Source organism: Oryctolagus cuniculus, chromosome X (assembly GCF_051225735.1).
Source record: "Oryctolagus cuniculus isolate XC-2025 breed Fujian yellow rabbit chromosome X, ASM5122573v1, whole genome shotgun sequence".
NCBI classification, from domain to species: Eukaryota; Metazoa; Chordata; class Mammalia; order Lagomorpha; family Leporidae; genus Oryctolagus; species Oryctolagus cuniculus.
The window spans coordinates 37,736,186-37,754,848 of NC_142888.1; the positions used below are offsets into that span (position 1 = coordinate 37,736,186).

The window sequence follows — 18,663 nt, forward strand, 5'->3', positions numbered from 1 at the left end:
CATTGATAAACTGTCATTCCCTTCCAACTGTAGGCATTTTAATTATCTATATGCATACACATACAGGATAGAGTCTTTGCCATGAGATACGGCAGTAAAGCAGAGGTTTTAGAATATGGACCCAAAGTTCAGCACATACTATTAAGATGCTTATTTTCATCCGTGAGTATCCAACTTTAGTACCTTTATTTACTCTTAGGCTGCCAGGAGCTGGCCCATTTCCAAAGGTGCAACATTTTGTCATGTATCAGAATCAAATAAACAGATTTTTTTTCTAATCTGTTGTGGTTCATTTGTGAGCTGGAGACTGTACTTTAAGACTAACTTATGAGCCGGTGCCATGGCTCACTAGGCTAATCCTCCGCCTTGCGGCGCCGGCACACCGGGTTCTAGTCCCGGTTGCCCCTCTTCCAGGCCAGCTCTCTGCTGCGGCCAGGGAGTGCAGTGGAGGATGGCCCAAGTGCTTGGGCCCTGCACCCCATGGGAGACCAGGATAAGCACCTGGCTCCTGGCTTCAGATCAGCGCGGTGTGCCAGCCGCAACGGCCATTGGAGGGTGAACCAACGGCAAAAGGGAAGACCTTTCTCTCTGTCTCTCTCATTGTCCACTCTGCCTGTCAAAAAAAAAAAAAAAAAAAAAAAGACTAACTTATGGCCAGCGCCGCGGCTCAATAGGCTAATCCTCCGCCTTGCGGCGCCGGCACACCGGGTTCTAGTCTTGGTCGGGGCGCCGGATTCTGTCCCGGTTGCTCCTCTTCCAGGCCAGCTCTCTGCTGTGGCCCGGGAGTGCAGTGGAGGATGGCCCAAGTGCTTGGGCCCTGCACCCCATGGGAGACCAGGAGAAGTACCTGGCTCCTGATCAGCGCGGTGCGCCGGCCGCAGCACGCTGGCCGCGGCGGCCATTGGAGGGTGAACCAACGGCAAAAGGAAGACCTTTCTCTCTGTCTCTCTCTCTCTCTCCACTCTGCCTGTCAAAAAAAAAAAAAAAAAAAAAAAACAAAACGACTAACTTATAATCAGTAAGTACAGCAGAAACTTGAGTCATCTGGTAGACTTATGGCTCAAATTGAAGTTGTGGGGGTAAGTTACTTAGTTTCATCTGTAAAATGTAGATGTAGCTAATTCCTGATTTTAAGACGTGTATGTAACACCTGGCACACAAGCTCTGAGAAAGGTAGTTACAAAGTAAATCTATCTGCTCAGAAGAGATAAAATCTATGGACTGTGCTACTGTGTGGAGGTTCTCAGAAATCATTTGAGAACAGCACATAGCAGAATAGGCGCTATTTTCTGCCCAAAGCAAATCTTCAGGATTGAAAAGTCAGATGGCCTGATGAAAGCCATCCTTAGCAAAAAGATGAGAACAAAATTCCAAGGGAGCTTCTGAGTTACCTCCCCAAGACAGACAGAAACTGCAGAAAAGACAACATGGCAAGAAATTTCTAACAGTCCTTGAACCACAGGCTGCAAATACTTACGGGGCTGGCAGCTAACATGAGTGAATGAAGGGAGCTGAGTTAAGAAAGATCAACTTCCAGAAATGCAATTTTATTTTTGGTAAACTATGATATGGTGTTAACAATATACGCATGCAGGATACTGGTGTTTACATTTTAAACTAAAAACAAGTTAAAAAACACAAAAGTTTTATTACATTTTTTTTTTCATAGTTTGGTATCCTTTGACTTAGAACCAAAAGCCTAATGACTTTATGTGTCAAGAGGTTGGTCAATGTTGGTCTTATATTTTTGTCACAATATGCAGTACAGAACTTAGTCTTGGATCCTTTCACCCTTAGTGATTATATTTCATCCTGTTTCCTAACAGGACACAGTTGGTTAGAAATATAGCCATTTGCAGGCCAGTATTGTGGTGTAGCGGGTAAAGCTTCCACCTGTGACACCAACAGCTTATATAGGTGCCAGTTTGACACTATGTTGCTCCACTTCTAATTTAGCTCCCTGCTAATGTGCCTGGGAAAGCAGGAGATGGCCCAAGTAGTTGGGCCCCTGCCACTGACATGGTTGAGACCCAGATGAAGCTCTATGCTCCTGGCTTTGGCCTGGCACAGCCCCAGTCGTTGCAGCCATGTGAGGAGTGAACCAGTGGATGGAAGCTCTGTAGCTCTTCCTTTCTGATAAAATAAGTAAAAAAAAAATTTTTGACAGGCAGAGTGGACAGTGAGAGAGAGAGAGAGACAGAGAGAAAGGTCCTCCTTTTGCCGTTGGTTCACCCTCCAATGGCCGCCGCAGGTGGAGCGCTGCAACCGGTGCATCACGCTGATCCAAAGCCAGGAGCCAGGTGCTTCTCATGGTCTCCCATGGGGTGCAGGGCCCAAGCACTTGGGCCATCCTCCACTGCACTCCCTGGCCACAGCAGAGAGCTGGACTGGAAGAGGGGCAACCGGGACAGAATCCGGCGCCCCGATCGGGACTAGAACCCGGTGTGCCAGTGCCACAAGGCTGAGGATTAACCTAGTGAGCCACTGCGCCGGCCGTAAAATTTTTTTTAAAAAAGAAAATATAAGCATTTCCAAACATTTCTAAAAAGACTTGCTTTGAAAGAATTTTACATACATACACACACACAACCATTCACTGGTTCACTCCCCAGATAGCTGCAATGGCCTGCACTGGGCCAGGCCAAAGCTAGCATCATCTGGGGCTCCCACATGGGTGAAGGGGCCCAAACACTTGAGCCATCTTCTGCTGCTTTCCCAGGCACATTAGCAGCAAGCTGGATCAGAACCATAGTAGTCAGGACTCAAACTGCTGCCCATATAGGATGCCAGCATCGCAGGCAGCAGCTTTAACCAGTACTCCACAATGCCAGCCCCAAACACTTTGCACAGTGTATTTTATATTTAGGGTAACCAGCCGCAAGACAGCTGCAGAATTTTGATCAATAACATCATGCTTCATTTTCAGTACTACAGCGTAATTCCATATCTCCATTGTAACTCTTCTTTCACATGATGAATATTAATTTAGAAAGGCCAACTGAACAACACTCATTCATTTTCATAAAACGTCAGAGAAGGTTTTCTGGAACTCAGTAGACAACTCCACAATTGTGGGAATGTAATTCAGGCCATCACTTTCATTTCTCGGAAACCAATTTCGGCAAAGGAAAGTCAGCCAGTTTCTCTTTTGCCAAATGAGTTTCCCAAAGGCATAATTTTGCTAGGAATGAGCAAATACAACTGTACATGTATGGAGGTATTTGTGAATAACCTTGCTTTTACTCAAAGTGTCTAGACAGTTGTTAAAGTCAACCAAATAAGTAAAATATTTTAATCTTTGCAGGTGTGCTGCCCAACAAGTCATATTTTTCAGTGTCTTCAGTACAGTGCCTCAACTAAGCCAACCACCCACCATGTTATGTAACAGGGCAACTTCCCTAAGTGCACCTAGTCATTCACTAATCAAAGTATTGAACAGTGTCCGATGCAAATCACAATGTTAGTTACTAGTTCCTGCCCTGATTAACTCTGAACTGTTTAGCACAAAATGAATCCTGAGTAAGTGATACAGCTTTAACTTTAGGTTCCTGCAAACGGTTTCTGCTTCAAATCGAGATTTCCAGAGTCCAACAGTAACACTATTGCACAAGTACACTGACCAATTAGTATGAAACTTTTAAAGATTTTTCAAAACATGCAAAAACTAGATTATTTCCAGATGTATCAGTGACAGGCTACTAGTCCAAAAGATTTGGATTACATCAAAATTCTTAACATGTTATTATATTTGTGTGCAGTTTTTAAACTTTAGCATGAATCAGAATCTGCTGGAAGGCTTGTTAAAACAGATGGATGAGCTTCTGATTCAGGTAGTCTGGGATAGGTCGTGAGAATTTGTGTTTCTAACGAGTTGGTCAGAGAGCATACTTTGAGAAGCATTAAGCTAAACGGATGGTGTTTATATTTGTTGTATCCAGGTGTAAAACATTCACAGATAATTTAATTTCTTGAGTTAGTTTGTCCTAAAAGTATCTAGTTGCCGAATTTTAACATCCTCAGTAAGAGTAAACCCAACCTTTGAAAACACATCTCTATGATGTAATTTCTGATGCCTACAAAAAGCCTTTCAAGTCTGGGCAATTTTTTCATTTAGTACACACTTGTATTTCATGGCAGCATTGCTACTGTATTCAAACACACAGCCTGTTGAAATTCCAAATCTTTTTTAAAGTTATTCTCATTTCAGCACTCATTTTTGGATACTGGTCATACTTCTTACCAAGATTTATTTTTAAATGGTATCTTAAATTGAATGTCTTTCAACAGACACACTTTATGTAGATATACAGGAAAATGCGTCAGTTCCACAAGGAAATAGGTTCCCTACTGTTTTCATTTAAATGTGTGACTTTCGTACACAATCTTTTTTTTTTGGTATGGATGTGGGTACAAGAAATAATTCATGTTCATCAAAGCTACTAGACAAAAGTATAAGCACAATAACTGATTGCATTCAAGTTATCTAATTCTGTGTGACAAATTAACCCACAAATTCCGTGGCTTAAAACAACATTTATTATATCATAGTATCTGAGGGCACAGCATTGTGGGCCCTCAGGCTCAGGGTTCTCTCACAGGCTGCAATCAAGGTGTCAGCTGGGGTGCAGTCCTCTCAGGGCTTGACTGGGGAAGGATCCACTTCCAAGCTCACTCACGTGGCTGTTGGCAGGATTCAATTCCTTGCGAGTTGCTGGCTGGAGGCTGCCCTCAGTTTCTTGCCATGTGGACCTTTCCATAGGGCAGCTCACAACATGGCAGCTTGCTTCATCAAAGAGATCAAGCAAGAAGAGCCAGAGAGAAAGAGAAAGAGAGTGCAAACAAGATGGAAGTTGCAGGTTTTTTTTTTTTTTTTTAAATAATCTTGAACGTGACATCCCATTGCTTTTGCTTTTGTTGTAGTCTGCTCATTAGAAGTCAGTCACTACGTCCAGCACACACGGCAGTCAGGAGATTGCACAAGAGTGGGAATAATCTGGAGACATCGTAGAACATGTCTCTCATGAATGACAAGTTGCACTTGGTCACTGTGACAGGGAGATACCATGAAGTGGAGACATTAAGAAATGAAGATGAGGTGGTTTGCCAAAAACAAGCAACCAGTATATCGGACCTAATATTTTAAGAGTAGTTGAAAAGTCAGACTTTTTGCAACATTTCACTATTTTTAAAAAGGATTTATTCATTCATTTGAAAGGCAGAGTCACACACACACACACACACACACACACACCCGAGAGAGAGAGACGGACAGATAGACAGAAAGAAGAGAGAGAGAGAATGAGAATGAATCTTCCCTCTACTGGTTCACTCTCCAAATAGCTGCAATGACTGGGGCTGGGCCAGGCCAAAGCCAGGAGCCAGGAGCTTCCTCCGGGTCTCCCATGTGAGTACAGGGGCCCCAGCACTTGAGCCATCTCCTGCTGCTTTCCCATAAGCAGGGAGTTGGATCGGAAGTGGAGCAGCTGGGTCTAGAACAGGCACGCATATGGGATGCTGGTGTTGCAGGCCATGGCTTAACCTACTGCATGACAGCACCAGCCCCACATTTCACAATTTTTAAAAGTTGGCCAAAAATTCCAATTTGTTAAAAATTTGTTCATTTAATGCAAGAGAAATGACAGCAGGAGATGAAAATTATTCAACTAACTAGACAACTTAGTAATCAATCCAAAGGTATTATTTCATTACAGATTCTGGTAAATAAACATTCATGACAATAAAAATATACAAAAATATACAAATAAACAAAGGCTTTTCAGAAAAAAGTTTCGTGTGGACTAATGCAAAAATATGGGCATGGGTTACATGCAGCCATGAGTTGCTGGTTTGCCATCTTTGCCACCTTTATAATTTCCTGCATAGTATAGACAAGGGCAAGGTTTTGGCATCTGGTATGCAATTTTCGGTTCTGCTACTTCTGCTGGTTATGACCCAGGCCTATGACAAGAGCCAGAGAAATAATCCTCAAAGTTCATACTATATTTTCTTGATTGTTTCCCCTATTAGACTACAAGCTCCTGGAGGGGTACCCCTGACCTCAACACCCTTATCTCACTCTCCTGCATTTTTAGCTATAGCAGTTATCTAAAACACTGCATATTCTCTTTTATCTTTATTGCCTGTTCTTCTCAACAGACAATATGCTTCATGAGGTCAGAAGTCTGTTTTATTCACTGCTGTTATCTTCACATTCTTGAGCTCTGCATGGTACAAAGTCAAATAAACACTGATTGAATGGACAAGTCGCATTGTTCAGTGTAACTGGCCTGGGAATTAGGATGTCTGTGTCCCACATCAGTGTACCTGGGTTTGACCCCCAGCTCCAGCTCAATGACTTCAGCTTCCTGCTAATGCAGACCCTGAGAGGCAATGACTACGACTGAAAACTGCATTCCTGCCACCCACATGGAACACCAATACTGAGTTCCCAGTCACTAGCTTCAGTTCCAGTCCAGCCCTCGCCATTGTGAGCATTTGGGGATTGAAACCAGCAGATGCAAACTCTCTATCAAATAAATCAATAGAGGGGAAATGAGTCTAGATAATGGTAGACGGATCGTGAAGGACCCTGTATATCATACCATGCTAAACTTAAAGCCCAAGAGTAAGATGATCAATTCTAATCTACTTGACATACAAGACATTTTGGTCTAAATAATCATAGCTGGCATTTGTGTCATTCACTATGTGCCGTAATGTCCTAGCACTTTACTTATGTTAAGTCACTTAATGTTCCCAATAGTCTCTAATGTAGGTATTGCTACCATCTTCATTTTCCAAATGAGGGAACCATGACTCAGAGAAGTTAACTTGCCTAGGGTTATAAAACTAGGAGGAGGAAGAACAGGGCTATAAAACCAGGCTACACAAACTAAATATAAGAAAAATACTCTGGAGGTTGGCATCATGGCATAGCAGGTTAAGCCACAGCTTGCAATTCCTGCATCCTGTATCGGAGTAACAGTTCCAAGTCCCAGTTGCTATGTTTCCAATCCAGCTACCTGCTAGTGGTCCTGGGAAAGCAGCAGAAGACAGTCCAAGTATTTGAGCTCCTGCCTCCCATGTGGGAGACCCGAATGGGATTCTGGGATCCTGTCTTGGCCTGGCACTGCCCTGGCTATTATGGCCATTTGGGGAGTTAACAAGTGGATGGATGATCTATCACTCTGTCTCTCAAATAAATAAACCTGAAAAAAAAAATGGTCTGGAAAAAGTAAAAGCAACCGTAGAAAATGCAACTGGGTAGGGCCAGCGCTGTGGTACAGTGGGTTAAAGCCCTGGCCTGAAGCGCCGGCATCGCATATGGGCGCCAGTTCTAGTCCCAGCTGCTCCTCTTCCAATCCAGCTCTCTGCTACAGCCTGGGAAAGCAGAAGATGGCCCAAGCCCTTGGACCCCTGAACCCACGTGAGAGACCTGGAGGAAGCTCCTGGCTCCTGGCTTTGGATCAGCTCAGCTCAGGTCCATTGCAGTCACCTGGGGAGTGAACCAGTGGAGGAAGACCTCCTCTCTCTCTGTTTCTACCTCTCTCTGTAACTCTGCCTTTCAAATAAATAAAAAATAAACCTTAAAAAAAAAAAAAGAAAATGCAACTGGGTTGGTGTTGTGGCATAGGAGGTAAAGCCACCAACTGCAATGTGGCATCCCACATGGGTGCCAGTTTGTGTCTTGGATGCTCCACTTCCAATCCAGCTCCCTACTAAGGCCTTGGAAAAGCAGCAGAACATGGCCCAAATGTTTGGGCCCCTGCCGTTGATATGGGAGACTCAGAGGAAGCTCTAGGCTCCTGGTTGTGGCCTGGCCCAACCTTGGCTATTGCAGTCATTAGGGGAGTGAACCAGTGGATTGAAGAGCTCTCTTCTGTCTCTCTCTAATTCTGACTCTCATATAAGTAGTTAAGTATTTGGGGAAAAATGCAACCATACTGTTTTGAAGTAAAGGATTTGGGTGTCAAATATATTTGAGGTTCGAATCTCAATCCAACCATGTTCTTGTATTGCAACCTTGGGTTGGTGACTAGACTGTTAATATTTTAACTAAAGGAGTGGGCATTTAGCTTAGCAATTAAAGACAACTGCATTCCACATCAGAGTACCTGAGTTTCATTTCCAGCTCTGGCTCTAAACTTCAGCTTCTTGCTAATGCAGACCCTGGGAGGCAACAGTGATGGCTGATATAATTAGGTTCCTGTCACCTGCATGGGTGATCTGGATTGAGTTTCCAGCTCCCAGTTTGGACCATAGTTCAGCCACGACCATTCCAAGAATGTGGGGAACAAACCAGCAAGTGGCAGAACTAACAGATTTAAATTTTTTTTTCATTATAAAGAAATACCTATCCTGAGGGTGGTTATGAGGATTAAATGACTTAACAAATCTATGGAAGGTACCTAGCCCACAGGGTAACTATTTTTAAGTTTTATTTATTTGGAAGGCAGTGTTAGAGAGATATCTTTCATCTGTTGGTCACTCCCCAAATAGGCACAACAGCCAGATTGGCCAGGCCAGAGCCAGATGCCTGGAACTCCATGTGGGTCTCCCACATGGGCGCAGAGGCCATTAGCAAGGAGCTGGAATGGAAGTGGAGCAGGTATTCAAACAGGCGCTCATACGGGATGCTGGGCATTGCAGGTGGTGGCTTAACCCGCTCTGCCACAAGCCTGCTCACAGGTTAGCAATTATTACCACCACCAAAGGGGAATACACTCTATAAAGTGTTGCTAAGGAGCTCTAAAAACTTCCGCATAACAGAAGTCGGGCAATTCAATTTGCAATCTGAGTTGATTTACGTGGAATTACCATATAAAATAATAGATTCAAGTTCTTCCCTACCTGACCTTTAAAACCCTCAACAATCAATCAATCTCTGTTTCAACAACCATTTTTGTATATGTCAAGTCCTACAGCAAATGCTTTGTCCTGTCCAAACTCATTTAAAACATTGTAACATGAGAGGAAAAAAAATGTAAGAGAGGTTAAGAACAGAGTACTTGGTAGCACAAGGGAAGGAAGCTGGCAGCGGCTGGCCGGGATGGATTTATAGTTGCTAACTTGTGAACAGGAGTGTGCAGCAATTTGCTATGCAAAGGCAAGTTTGCCGTAAGAAAAGCACTATATGAGAGGGCATGGTGCGTCTAAAAATATAGCGTTCCGAACAGTTGGGACAGGTGTGGGCAGAAATGGGCTGGAGAGTTTGGGATTGGACTATGAAAGGCACTGTTTGCCACGTTGAAAGTCTGGACTTGCTAAGGTAGGCAAAGTAAGCCAGTGGGTCTCTCTGGCCATACAACTGAGTCAGCTTTGTCTTTTAGGATTCTATGAGGGGACCTGGAAAAGTTCATGGAAAATGGAATTTAAAAATAAGTTCATTTAGGTGCAAAAAGTTCAAACTCATGCACAGTTTCTTTCACAATATACATGGTTCCTGAACTTTGTGAAGGCCCCTCTGACAGCAATGTGGTGGATGGAGTCCAGAGAATGTTACAGGAAAGGAATCAGTTGAACTGTTTTCATAGTTCAGACAGAAATTATGGTGGCCTGAACTATGGCAATGTAAATGTGAACAGATATAAGGGGCTGGATTGAGGAGATATTTTTGAGGTGGAATTGCAAAGGTATGATGATAAAATAAATGTAGGAACTAACGGGAGAGTGAAGAGGTGAGGACTTCTTGATTTCTGGATTGAAATGGATGAAAAATGCCATTCATAGATAAAGAGAATACTGGACGTGGAACAATTTTTGGAGCACGAATGAGTTCCACCTTGGATATCAGAGAACCAAAAATATGTGCCGGGTAGAGGTAGGGACAGAGCTATAGGAGTCATCAAACCTTGGTTAATTCTTAAAAGTCATAATAACGGATGTGACTGTTCATAAAACAAATGTAGAAAGGAGTATGACTAGGATAGAAGCCTTGAGGATGCCAACATTTAAGGCAGCAGGCAGAGGAGGAATAATACAGAAAGCAGAAAGCACTAGAGATTTACAAAGAGAATCAGAAGCAAATAGGACTGTAAGATCCAAGGACAGCAGTTCAAAGATAGGATGGCAAGAAAGCCATGGGAATGGATGTGGCAGTTTCAGAGTGTGACATCAGATATAAAGCAGCAATAGGCACTTCGTTCTTTTTCAAAAATGGTGAAAAGGGAAGAAAGGGGTAAGGCTAGGGGCTTAGGGGAATTACAAAGTAAAGTTTTTGCTTTTTAAAATATTATTTGTCATGCCTAAGTGAAAGAAATCAGAGAGGGGTGGAAGAGTGAAAATGCAGAAAAGAAAGGGACTGCTACTTTTGAATTCCTATAACAGCACTGTATGACTCACTCCCTTGGCAGCTAGCTTCCACAATTGCCTTGTATTGGCACCATTGTACATCTAGCAATGTTGGCACAAACTAAGTGTGCCATAAATCTACTTATTAGTGTTTTTGTTCATGTACCTACACATATTATCTAGCCAATAAAAATGTATAATATTACACAAGAATGTACCCAAAGAAGGAAACAGTGTGGAAAGAAATTCTGAGTAATACAAATCTAGAGCAAGGTCCTGGTGCCCAGACCAAAGGAAAATCATCTTATCTCTTTGCACCTCAGTTATTCAATTGTATATGGCAAGAATACCATGTAGCTTGCAAGCTTGTGAGGGTTAAATGAGCTACTTAGTATTTCATGGGGCCCGCGTTGTACCATAGTGGGTAAAGCCACTACCTACGATGCCAGCATCCCATATGGGTTCCAGTTCATGTCTCAGCCACTCCACTTTCCATCCAGCTCCCCACCAATGGCCTGTGAAAAGCAGCCGAAGATGGCCCACGTGCTTGGGCCCCTACTACCCACATGGGAGACCTGGAAGAAGCTTCCAGCTCTGGCCTGGGCAGTTCTGGCCATTGTGGTCATCTGGGAAGTGAACCAGTGGATGGAAAAATCTCTCTCCCTCTCTCTGTGTAACTCTTTCAAATAAATAAATAAATCTTTTTTTTTAAAAAGCACTTTATATTCAACTGTTACTCAAGATATGATAATGGTTACCACTGTAATTATTTTCCCCACCATTGAAGCACCTAGAAGAGTCACAGATTTTTCTAGCACTGAAGATAGGTCAACAGTCAAGAAGCACAGCAGTCATCATTTTATTGTATTCTGGAGAACTGAAGCACAAAATGACATTGGCTCTTGGTCAGGCTTTTCAAAGTCTGGTTCTTCATGAACTAACATGATTTCCACAACATCCAAGTACTGCAACTTAATATTTTTCTTTAACTCAATTCGTTCTTTCTGTAATTAGCCCCATTCTAAAAAAGTTACAGCTATGAAATGGTGAGCCTGATGTGTTGATTATGTTGTTTTCTAATATATATGACCCTTAAAATAAAGTGTTCATTCCCGTAATCACCCTACGTCATCTCCTGAACTAGTCTCCTTCTGAGACGCTTAGGAAGAGATCAGGCAAGCCATCTGTAGATTCACTAAACTTTCCTGCCACTGACAATGACCATGTACACAGGTCTTCAGAGCATATAAATGAAACCAACCAAATGACTAAATCCATCCCAACAATATGCACTGAATCTTTCTGTCAGAAGCCCTAAACTGTCTAATGGCAAACAGACACCCAACCGATTTCTCTATTATTTAATCAAGCCACCTCTACTTTCTCTATCCCAAATGTAAAGGAGACTAGGAATAAAGGCCTATTGTGATATAGACTGAAGAACACAACCAAGGAGGGGAGTGATGCACTAGCAGGTTTTGTTCTGAAACACTAACATTCAGTCAAAAGAAATGGGAGGTACAGATCAGCCAGGCAAAATTACCAACTTCAATACAGTACGACACTCTTCTGAAAAGGCAAAATTCTACTATCAGTTATCCCAAGTCTTCATCACTCCAGAAGCAGAATGTCACTCACTGACAACACAGATACTTTACACATGCTATTTTGGAAACACATTCCACATGTCAAGGGTCCCTCCTACAATCTATTCTCTTGCGATCTTTGTCCTACTCATTCAGGGAACAATCAGGTATCCTGCACCCAAAGTAGAGAAGACATGGAGAATGTGAAATCATCAAAGAGTTGGTTTAGAACAGTCCCCCTATGGTGCTTCTGCCGACTTAGGAAGACTGCTGGAAATATTCTCCCCAATATTTGATTACGAAAAACTTCAAGCCACAGCTGAAATAATTCTACAGCAAACATCCAAATACCACTAAGATTCTACCATCAATTCTTGATTTATCACTTATCCATCCATCTGATTTTTTATAAACTTCTGGAGTTTTTTTAAAATGAGCTATTATGGTAAGTATGACAAAATACACTTAGGGTTGGTTGCTTCTCAAAAATTTTGACTGATGCGATATGTTTATAAACAAAAAAGCTTGGAAGCCACGAACCCATAGTCAACCTTCACCTCTCCTGCCAACCTGCGATAAAAACCTATTGAGAGCTCACAATTGGCCATCTGAGGTCTCCATACCTTGCCCACTATCTGGACTATCCTTAGCCCTCTTCTCGGCTCCACGCAAGCTGTGAAGCCTCTGACAACTTTCACTTCCTCATCCAGAATTAACCACCTGCACAAAGGGGCTACATTTTACGTCATTTCTAAATGGGGTACTGTATCTGCAATTCTGCTTTCAGTCTGTCTCTCAGGAAACCCTGACCTCCTTGATGGCAACAATCACTTCATTTACCTCGGAATCCAGAGGAACCAGCACACAATGCTTAGGCTACAGCAAGCATCAAAAAGGGAAAAAGAAAAAAGAATGACCTGAACCTGTCTTTAGCCTGGAGCCAGGACAGAGCTTAGTTGTAAATGGAAATGATAAAAATCACAGTTCACAGTTGGCACTTTGCAAAAATTCAACTTAGAGCTCCATTCTTAAGCACATGAGCTTTGGAGACAGACTGTGTGGGCATGCATCCCAGAACCCCAGCTCTGTGACATACTGCTAGGTGACTTTGGGCAAGTCTCTAAACCACCTGTGCCTCAGTTCCCCCATTTGGAAAACAGGACTGTTATCACAGGTAACTGTTGAGGATTCAGTGAGCTAACAATTTTTTTTAAAGCACCTTATCACCTGGCGCACAGTAAGCATTCTATCAATGTAGTTGCTATTGCCAGCAACCAGGTTAATTTATGACAGTGAGGTAAAAAGTTTCTAAAGTCTAGGTGGTAGCAGCGAAAGGGAAGTGGAAAGAATGGCTGTGAATGAAGAAATCTACTTCAACATGTTCGGTCAGGAGGACAAGCAAATAGGTACATTTTCTCTTTTTTTTTTTCTACTTTGCAGGCTTGAGATAGCTTATGACTGGATCCTTCATTACCAAAAATGACTATCATCTACCCAGCCTACGCACAGATTTGATGCTGGGCACGTGGCCTCCAGCACGGCTGGACTCCAGCCACAAGCTATAAACACTACAAGCTCCTCTCTGTGGGTCTTTCAATCTCTCAGCTGACATTTCTTTCCTCCTCATGACTCCACCCTGCGCTACTTCTTAAGATCGTGATGCCCGTCATCCCCCTCACTGCGGCGATGTCCCCAAGAACCTCAGCTGGGGAATGGGTTTGTGGTTTTGTCCTACCCAACCCTGTGCTACTTTTGTCTTCTTCCTGCCCACCTCTTTACTTCTCAAGCCTTGCTATTCCTTACACGTAGGAACTTGAAACCTTAGAGTATGGGAAAGCAACAGAGCAAAAGCAGTGGTGCCAAGAACCAGGGATGCTGCCAAAGCTGTTCCCCAGGCCCCATATGCAGTGCCCCAACTACATGCGGACTGGATTTAACAGCCCACGGGGCCTCATACACTTGATATTCCCTTTCTGCTTTTGCTCACTCTCCTTCCCACTTAAAGCAACCTCCTCCCAAAGCTGCGGCCCATTCAAATCCAACCCATCCGTGAAGACCTAGGAGAGTTCCAACTTCTCCAGGGAAGCCTCCCCGGAACCATTTCAGTGCACAGATATCAGTCCCCACCCCCACCCCAACCACAGGTACTGTACTTACTGTCTGTAGCAGAGAAACAGTCACATACATTTATATGATTAAATAAATGTTCTGTGTGTACATATTTCATCCCCCAAGGGCAGGAGCTGTTCTCACATGTCTTTCAAACCCATTACATTACACTCAGTGGGTTAATACTTGTTGAACAGTGACTCCAATCAGTGGGGTGTATTTTTTTCTTTGTTTCATTAGGCTAAGGTAAGGAGGAAGTAGAAGCATGAAAAAGGTTGAATGAGCAGATGGACAAAAAAGGACAGTCAAAATGGAAAAACAAAGTAAAGGAAAGGTGTTCAATGAACATCCGTTTAGTTGATCTGCTGTGAGATTAGAGAAAAGTGTAAGAAAGAGATGCCAACTGCAAAAGGCAGGGAAAAGTCACATCGGTTTGAGGAAGATGACGGCAGAAGAAAGGCGAGACAACAAAACAACTGAATTCTGCTAAAACCTAAATACTGGGCAATAGGATAAGTGACGGGAAAGGGAGCTACCAGGATGACATGGGTAGAGAGGTGATAGGGGGTGGTATGAAAGGGGGGTAGGAGACGTAAGATGGGAGAGGGTAGTTAGGGAAATAGGTTAGCTGATTGGGCGGGTAAGTGGATAGATGGGAGGCAGGTAAGTGGATAGGTGGTTAGGTGTTTAGTTCAGAGGGAACAGGTGTGGGGCGTGTTATTTAAGATCCGGCCCCTCCCTCACCTTGACCCGGAAGCGGATGAGTGCTAGCCTCACGCAGTGGCTCAGGCAGGCCGGTGGCAGGAACCAGGCCCGCGGTGGAGGGGTGCCCTTGTTGCCCACGTGTCCCACGATCAGTTGCGCTGTCTGCCGCTCGGCCTGGCACCGACGGCCCCACTCAGCCAGCCGGTCCTTGCCCAGGCCCCCGGGGAACATGACCACCAGCTCCAGGCCGTCGCCGCCGGGATAGGCACAAGCCTGGCACAGCGCTGACAAGTAGCCCAGCATGGCGTTCCATTGGCCGCCACACACCCAATCCGTTTGGTAGCCGCCATAAAGCCGCGGCAGCGCCGAGCCCGCGTCTACCAGCACCCTGGCACCAGGCAGCGGTGGGGGCGGCGGTGGCAGCGGTGGGTGCAGCCCGGGCGGCGCCTGGCCGTGGTGGTGGAAGTGGTGAGCGGGGTGATGGTGCCGGGTCGGCCCTGCGCCCCCGGAATAGGCACCCAAGGCAGCGGGCGGGAGCGGCGGTTGCAGAGGCGTGGAGCCCCTGGCGACGCGTGGAGCTCCAGGCGCTAGGGCTGCCGTCGGTGGCAGCTGGCGGTGCAGGTGCTGCTGCTGCTGGCGAGAAACCGTGCGTGCGAGCTTAAGGAGGTCCACGGGCACCACGGCCCCAGGACAGCGCTTCTCCAGGAACTCTTGGAAGCCCTGGACGCCCATGCTTCGTCGGTGGGCAGACGAGACGGCGGCTGCGCGAGCAGGCTAGGCGGCGATCTGGGCGCGAAGCTGGGGGCGGGCGCGTGCGCACTCCGCGGGGGGCGAGGGGGGCGGGAAAAGGATTCCCGAGGGGAGGGGTGAGGGAGCGAGGGAATGAGGGCGGGGAGGGGAGGAGACCACAGATTGGATTTGGGTGCAGAGGAAAGGTAAGGCAGACCGGACTCAGAAGAGGCTGCGAGGAAAAAAGCGATGATGGGCTCTAGTCACGTCTCTTTTTTTTTCCTGCTCTCCGGCTGCTGTTAACCGCTGCAAAGGGGGTGAAGCCTCTTCCTTCCACCTTCGGGAGCCATGTTGCCTCGTCTTCTCTATGGTACACGCTTTCTAGCGAGAGGAGGGGCGGCGGGGCGGAGCGGCGAGGCATCCTGGGAGTTGTAGTAATCTTCCCTATGGCGTCGGGATGCAGTCGAGGAACAGGACTACCACTCCTGTCAGGCCTTGCGTTCACAGGGTCACGAGAGGCGGGGCTTGATGATCTGTGTTTAGCATTTGCACTCCAACTGCATGCATCCCACCGAATTGCTTCAGGGTATTTACTGCCTATCCCAGGAAAAGGAGTTTGGTGGGGACAGAGTGATGCATCATGGGAAAGGAAGTAGAATAGATGGATTGAATTCAGCTGAAGTGAGCTAAAATTCCCCAAGAAGGAGAATTTAGCATAGCTTTTAATGAATGAGAAAGAACATACATGAGATACAAACATAACTGCTACCATTTCTGTAGAATTCCACTTTGTAGCTACTGTAATTCTTGGAAAAGTTGTTGGCCTCAGCTGGGAATGCTGAGACAGTGTTTATTTGCCCAAGGCAATGCAGAGACAAAGGAAAACTAAATATCCCTTGCCCTAGGGAACTCACTGGTCTAGGAGATAAGCACCAACACAAATTACACTGCAAGTTGTATCTTTTTTGGTACCATTGAGCTACTGTGTCCAATGTGAAGGCCTTGATTTCCAACCCTCATTGGCAATTAGTCTGTCTGAGAGATTTTCAAAATACCTGCAAGGGCTCTAATTTCAGACATACAGAGACATGATCATTTCAAAAATCTATTTGCAGCATGCTCCTCACATGGAAACAATGTAACAGCTGCCTTCTGTCTGGCTTTTAGGGTCCACTCTTTCAGCAGGAATAGAGCAGAAAACAAGCTGTGAAGAGACTAGTCAGATAGGACTTGGAACTTACTAGAAGTTGAGATAATGGCAGGCAGAGTTACATGTAGGACCTGGAGCATGTGTTTGGCCTAGCAGTTAGGACTCTTGTGTCCCCTATCGGAGTACCTGGGTTTGCTACCTGGCTATAACCCTGACTCCAGCTTCCTACTTGCTACTCCCAGACCCTGGGAGGCAGTTAGTGATGGCTCAACTGATTAGGTTTCTACTACCTATGTGGGAGACCTCCATTAAATTCTGGGCTCTTGCCAACAGCCCCTGAGCATTTGGGAGGTGAACCAGCAGATTACCATCTGGAGCATGGATCTCTCTGCCCTTAAAAAATCCAGAACCCAACAGTATCATGATGGGTGAGGGGGTCAGCATTGTGGCGCAGCAGGATAAGCCATTGCCTGTGACACCGGCTTCCCATATGAGCAACAGTTTGAGTCCTGGCTGCTCTACTTCCCATCCAACTCCCTGCTAATGCATCTGGGAAGGTACCTGAAGATGCCCCCAGAAACTTGGGCCCCTGCTTCCCATGGGGCAGACCCAGATAGAATTCTAGGCTCCTGGCTTCAGTCTGGCCCAGCCCCAGACTTCGTGGCCATTTGGCGGGTCAACCCACTGGATGGGAGATCTCTATCTCTCCCTCTCAGTAACTGTGCCTTTCAAATCAATAAACACATCTTCTTAAAAAAAGATGGAGGGGCTGGTGCCGCGGCTCACTAGGCTAATCCTCCGCCTTGCGGCGCTGGCACACTGGGTTCTAGTCCCAGTCGGGGCCCCAGATTCTGTCCCAGTTGCCCCTCTTCCAGGCCAGCTCTCTGCTATGGCCTGGGAGTGCAGTGGAGGATGGCCCAAGTACTTGGTCCCTGCACCCCATGGGAGACCAGGATAAGTACCTGGCTCCTGCCATCGGATCAGCGCGGTGCGCCAGCTGCGGCGGCCATTGGAGGGTGAACCAACGGCAAAAAGGAAGACCTTTCTCTCTGTCTCTCTCTCACTGTCCACTCTGCCTGTCAAAAAAAAAAAAAAAAAAGATGGAGGATCAGTGCTGTGGTGTAGCAGATAAAACTGCAGCCTGTAATGTCAGCATCCCATATGGGTACTTTTTTTTTTAAAGATTTATTTTATTTATTTGAAAGACAGAGTTACAGAGAGAGGTAGAAAGAAAGAGAGAGGTCTTCACTCCCCAGGTGGCTGTAATGGCTGGTGCTGTGCAGATCCGAAGCCAGGAGCCAGGAACTTCCTCTGGGTCTCCCATGCGGTTGCAGGTGGCCCAAGCACTTGGGCCATCCTCCACTGCTTTCCCAAGCCACAGCAGAGAGCTGGATCGGAAGTGGAGCAGCTTGGACTAGAACTGGCGCCCATATGGGATGCCGGTGCTTCAGGCCAGGGCTTTAACCCACTTTACCACAGCGCCGGCCCCATGGGCACTGGTTTGAGTCCTGGATGCTCCACTTCCAATCCAGCTCCCTGTTAATGTGCCTGGGAAAGCAGCAGAGGGAGATCTGGATGAAGCAATTGGCTTCAGATCAGCCCAGCTCTGGCCTTTGTGGCCATTTGGGGAGTGAACCAGCAGCTGGATGATTCTCTCTCTCTCTCTCACACACACACTCTCTCTTTTTCTAGTTCTGCCTTTCAAACAAATAAATGAATCTTTAAAAAAAAAAAGATGAGTGAGGCCTGAGAACATACTATTCAGATGCAGAAACAAACAAAAAAATCTAAGTGCCGTAAGAGGATTTTTTTTTTTTTATCAAGAGTAGTGGAGAGAGAACAAATCAGAGTGACAAAGAATAAGTAGATGGTGGAGTGAGTGACATAGCAAACTTAGAAACATGCAGCAAAGGGAGAGGGCAGGGCCTGAAGGGATGAAGGCTGGGAGGAACAGCAGATTGCTAGTAAAACGGAGACCTACTGGGGGCTCTCCTAGTCCTACTTCTCCAAGAATTGATCCTACCCTCCCCCACTTAGAGGGTTACAGCAAAAACTGTTTCTATAACCACGAAGTGGGTCAGAAGTAGACATCTA

The 18,663-nt window shown here is 45.4% G+C and overlaps 1 protein-coding gene across 4 annotated transcripts in view; it reads right to left on the reverse strand.

Moving 5' to 3' along the window:
* FAM120C (family with sequence similarity 120 member C) overlaps window positions 1–15,802 on the reverse strand; it is a 111,694-nt gene extending 95,892 nt beyond the window's left edge. For 2 of the 4 annotated variants that reach the window (XM_002720026.6, XM_089324765.1), the window contains exon 1: window positions 14,730–15,795. In XM_002720026.6, the coding sequence (XP_002720072.3) occupies window positions 14,730–15,422 (693 nt within the window). In that variant the 5' untranslated portion in view covers window positions 15,423–15,795. Of the gene's footprint in view, window positions 1–4,518; window positions 4,784–14,729 lie in introns of those variants that run through there. The other 2 variants (XM_008272665.5, XM_089324764.1) reach the window with 2 other exon arrangements.
* Between the last annotated feature and the right edge of the window lie 2,861 nt (window positions 15,803–18,663).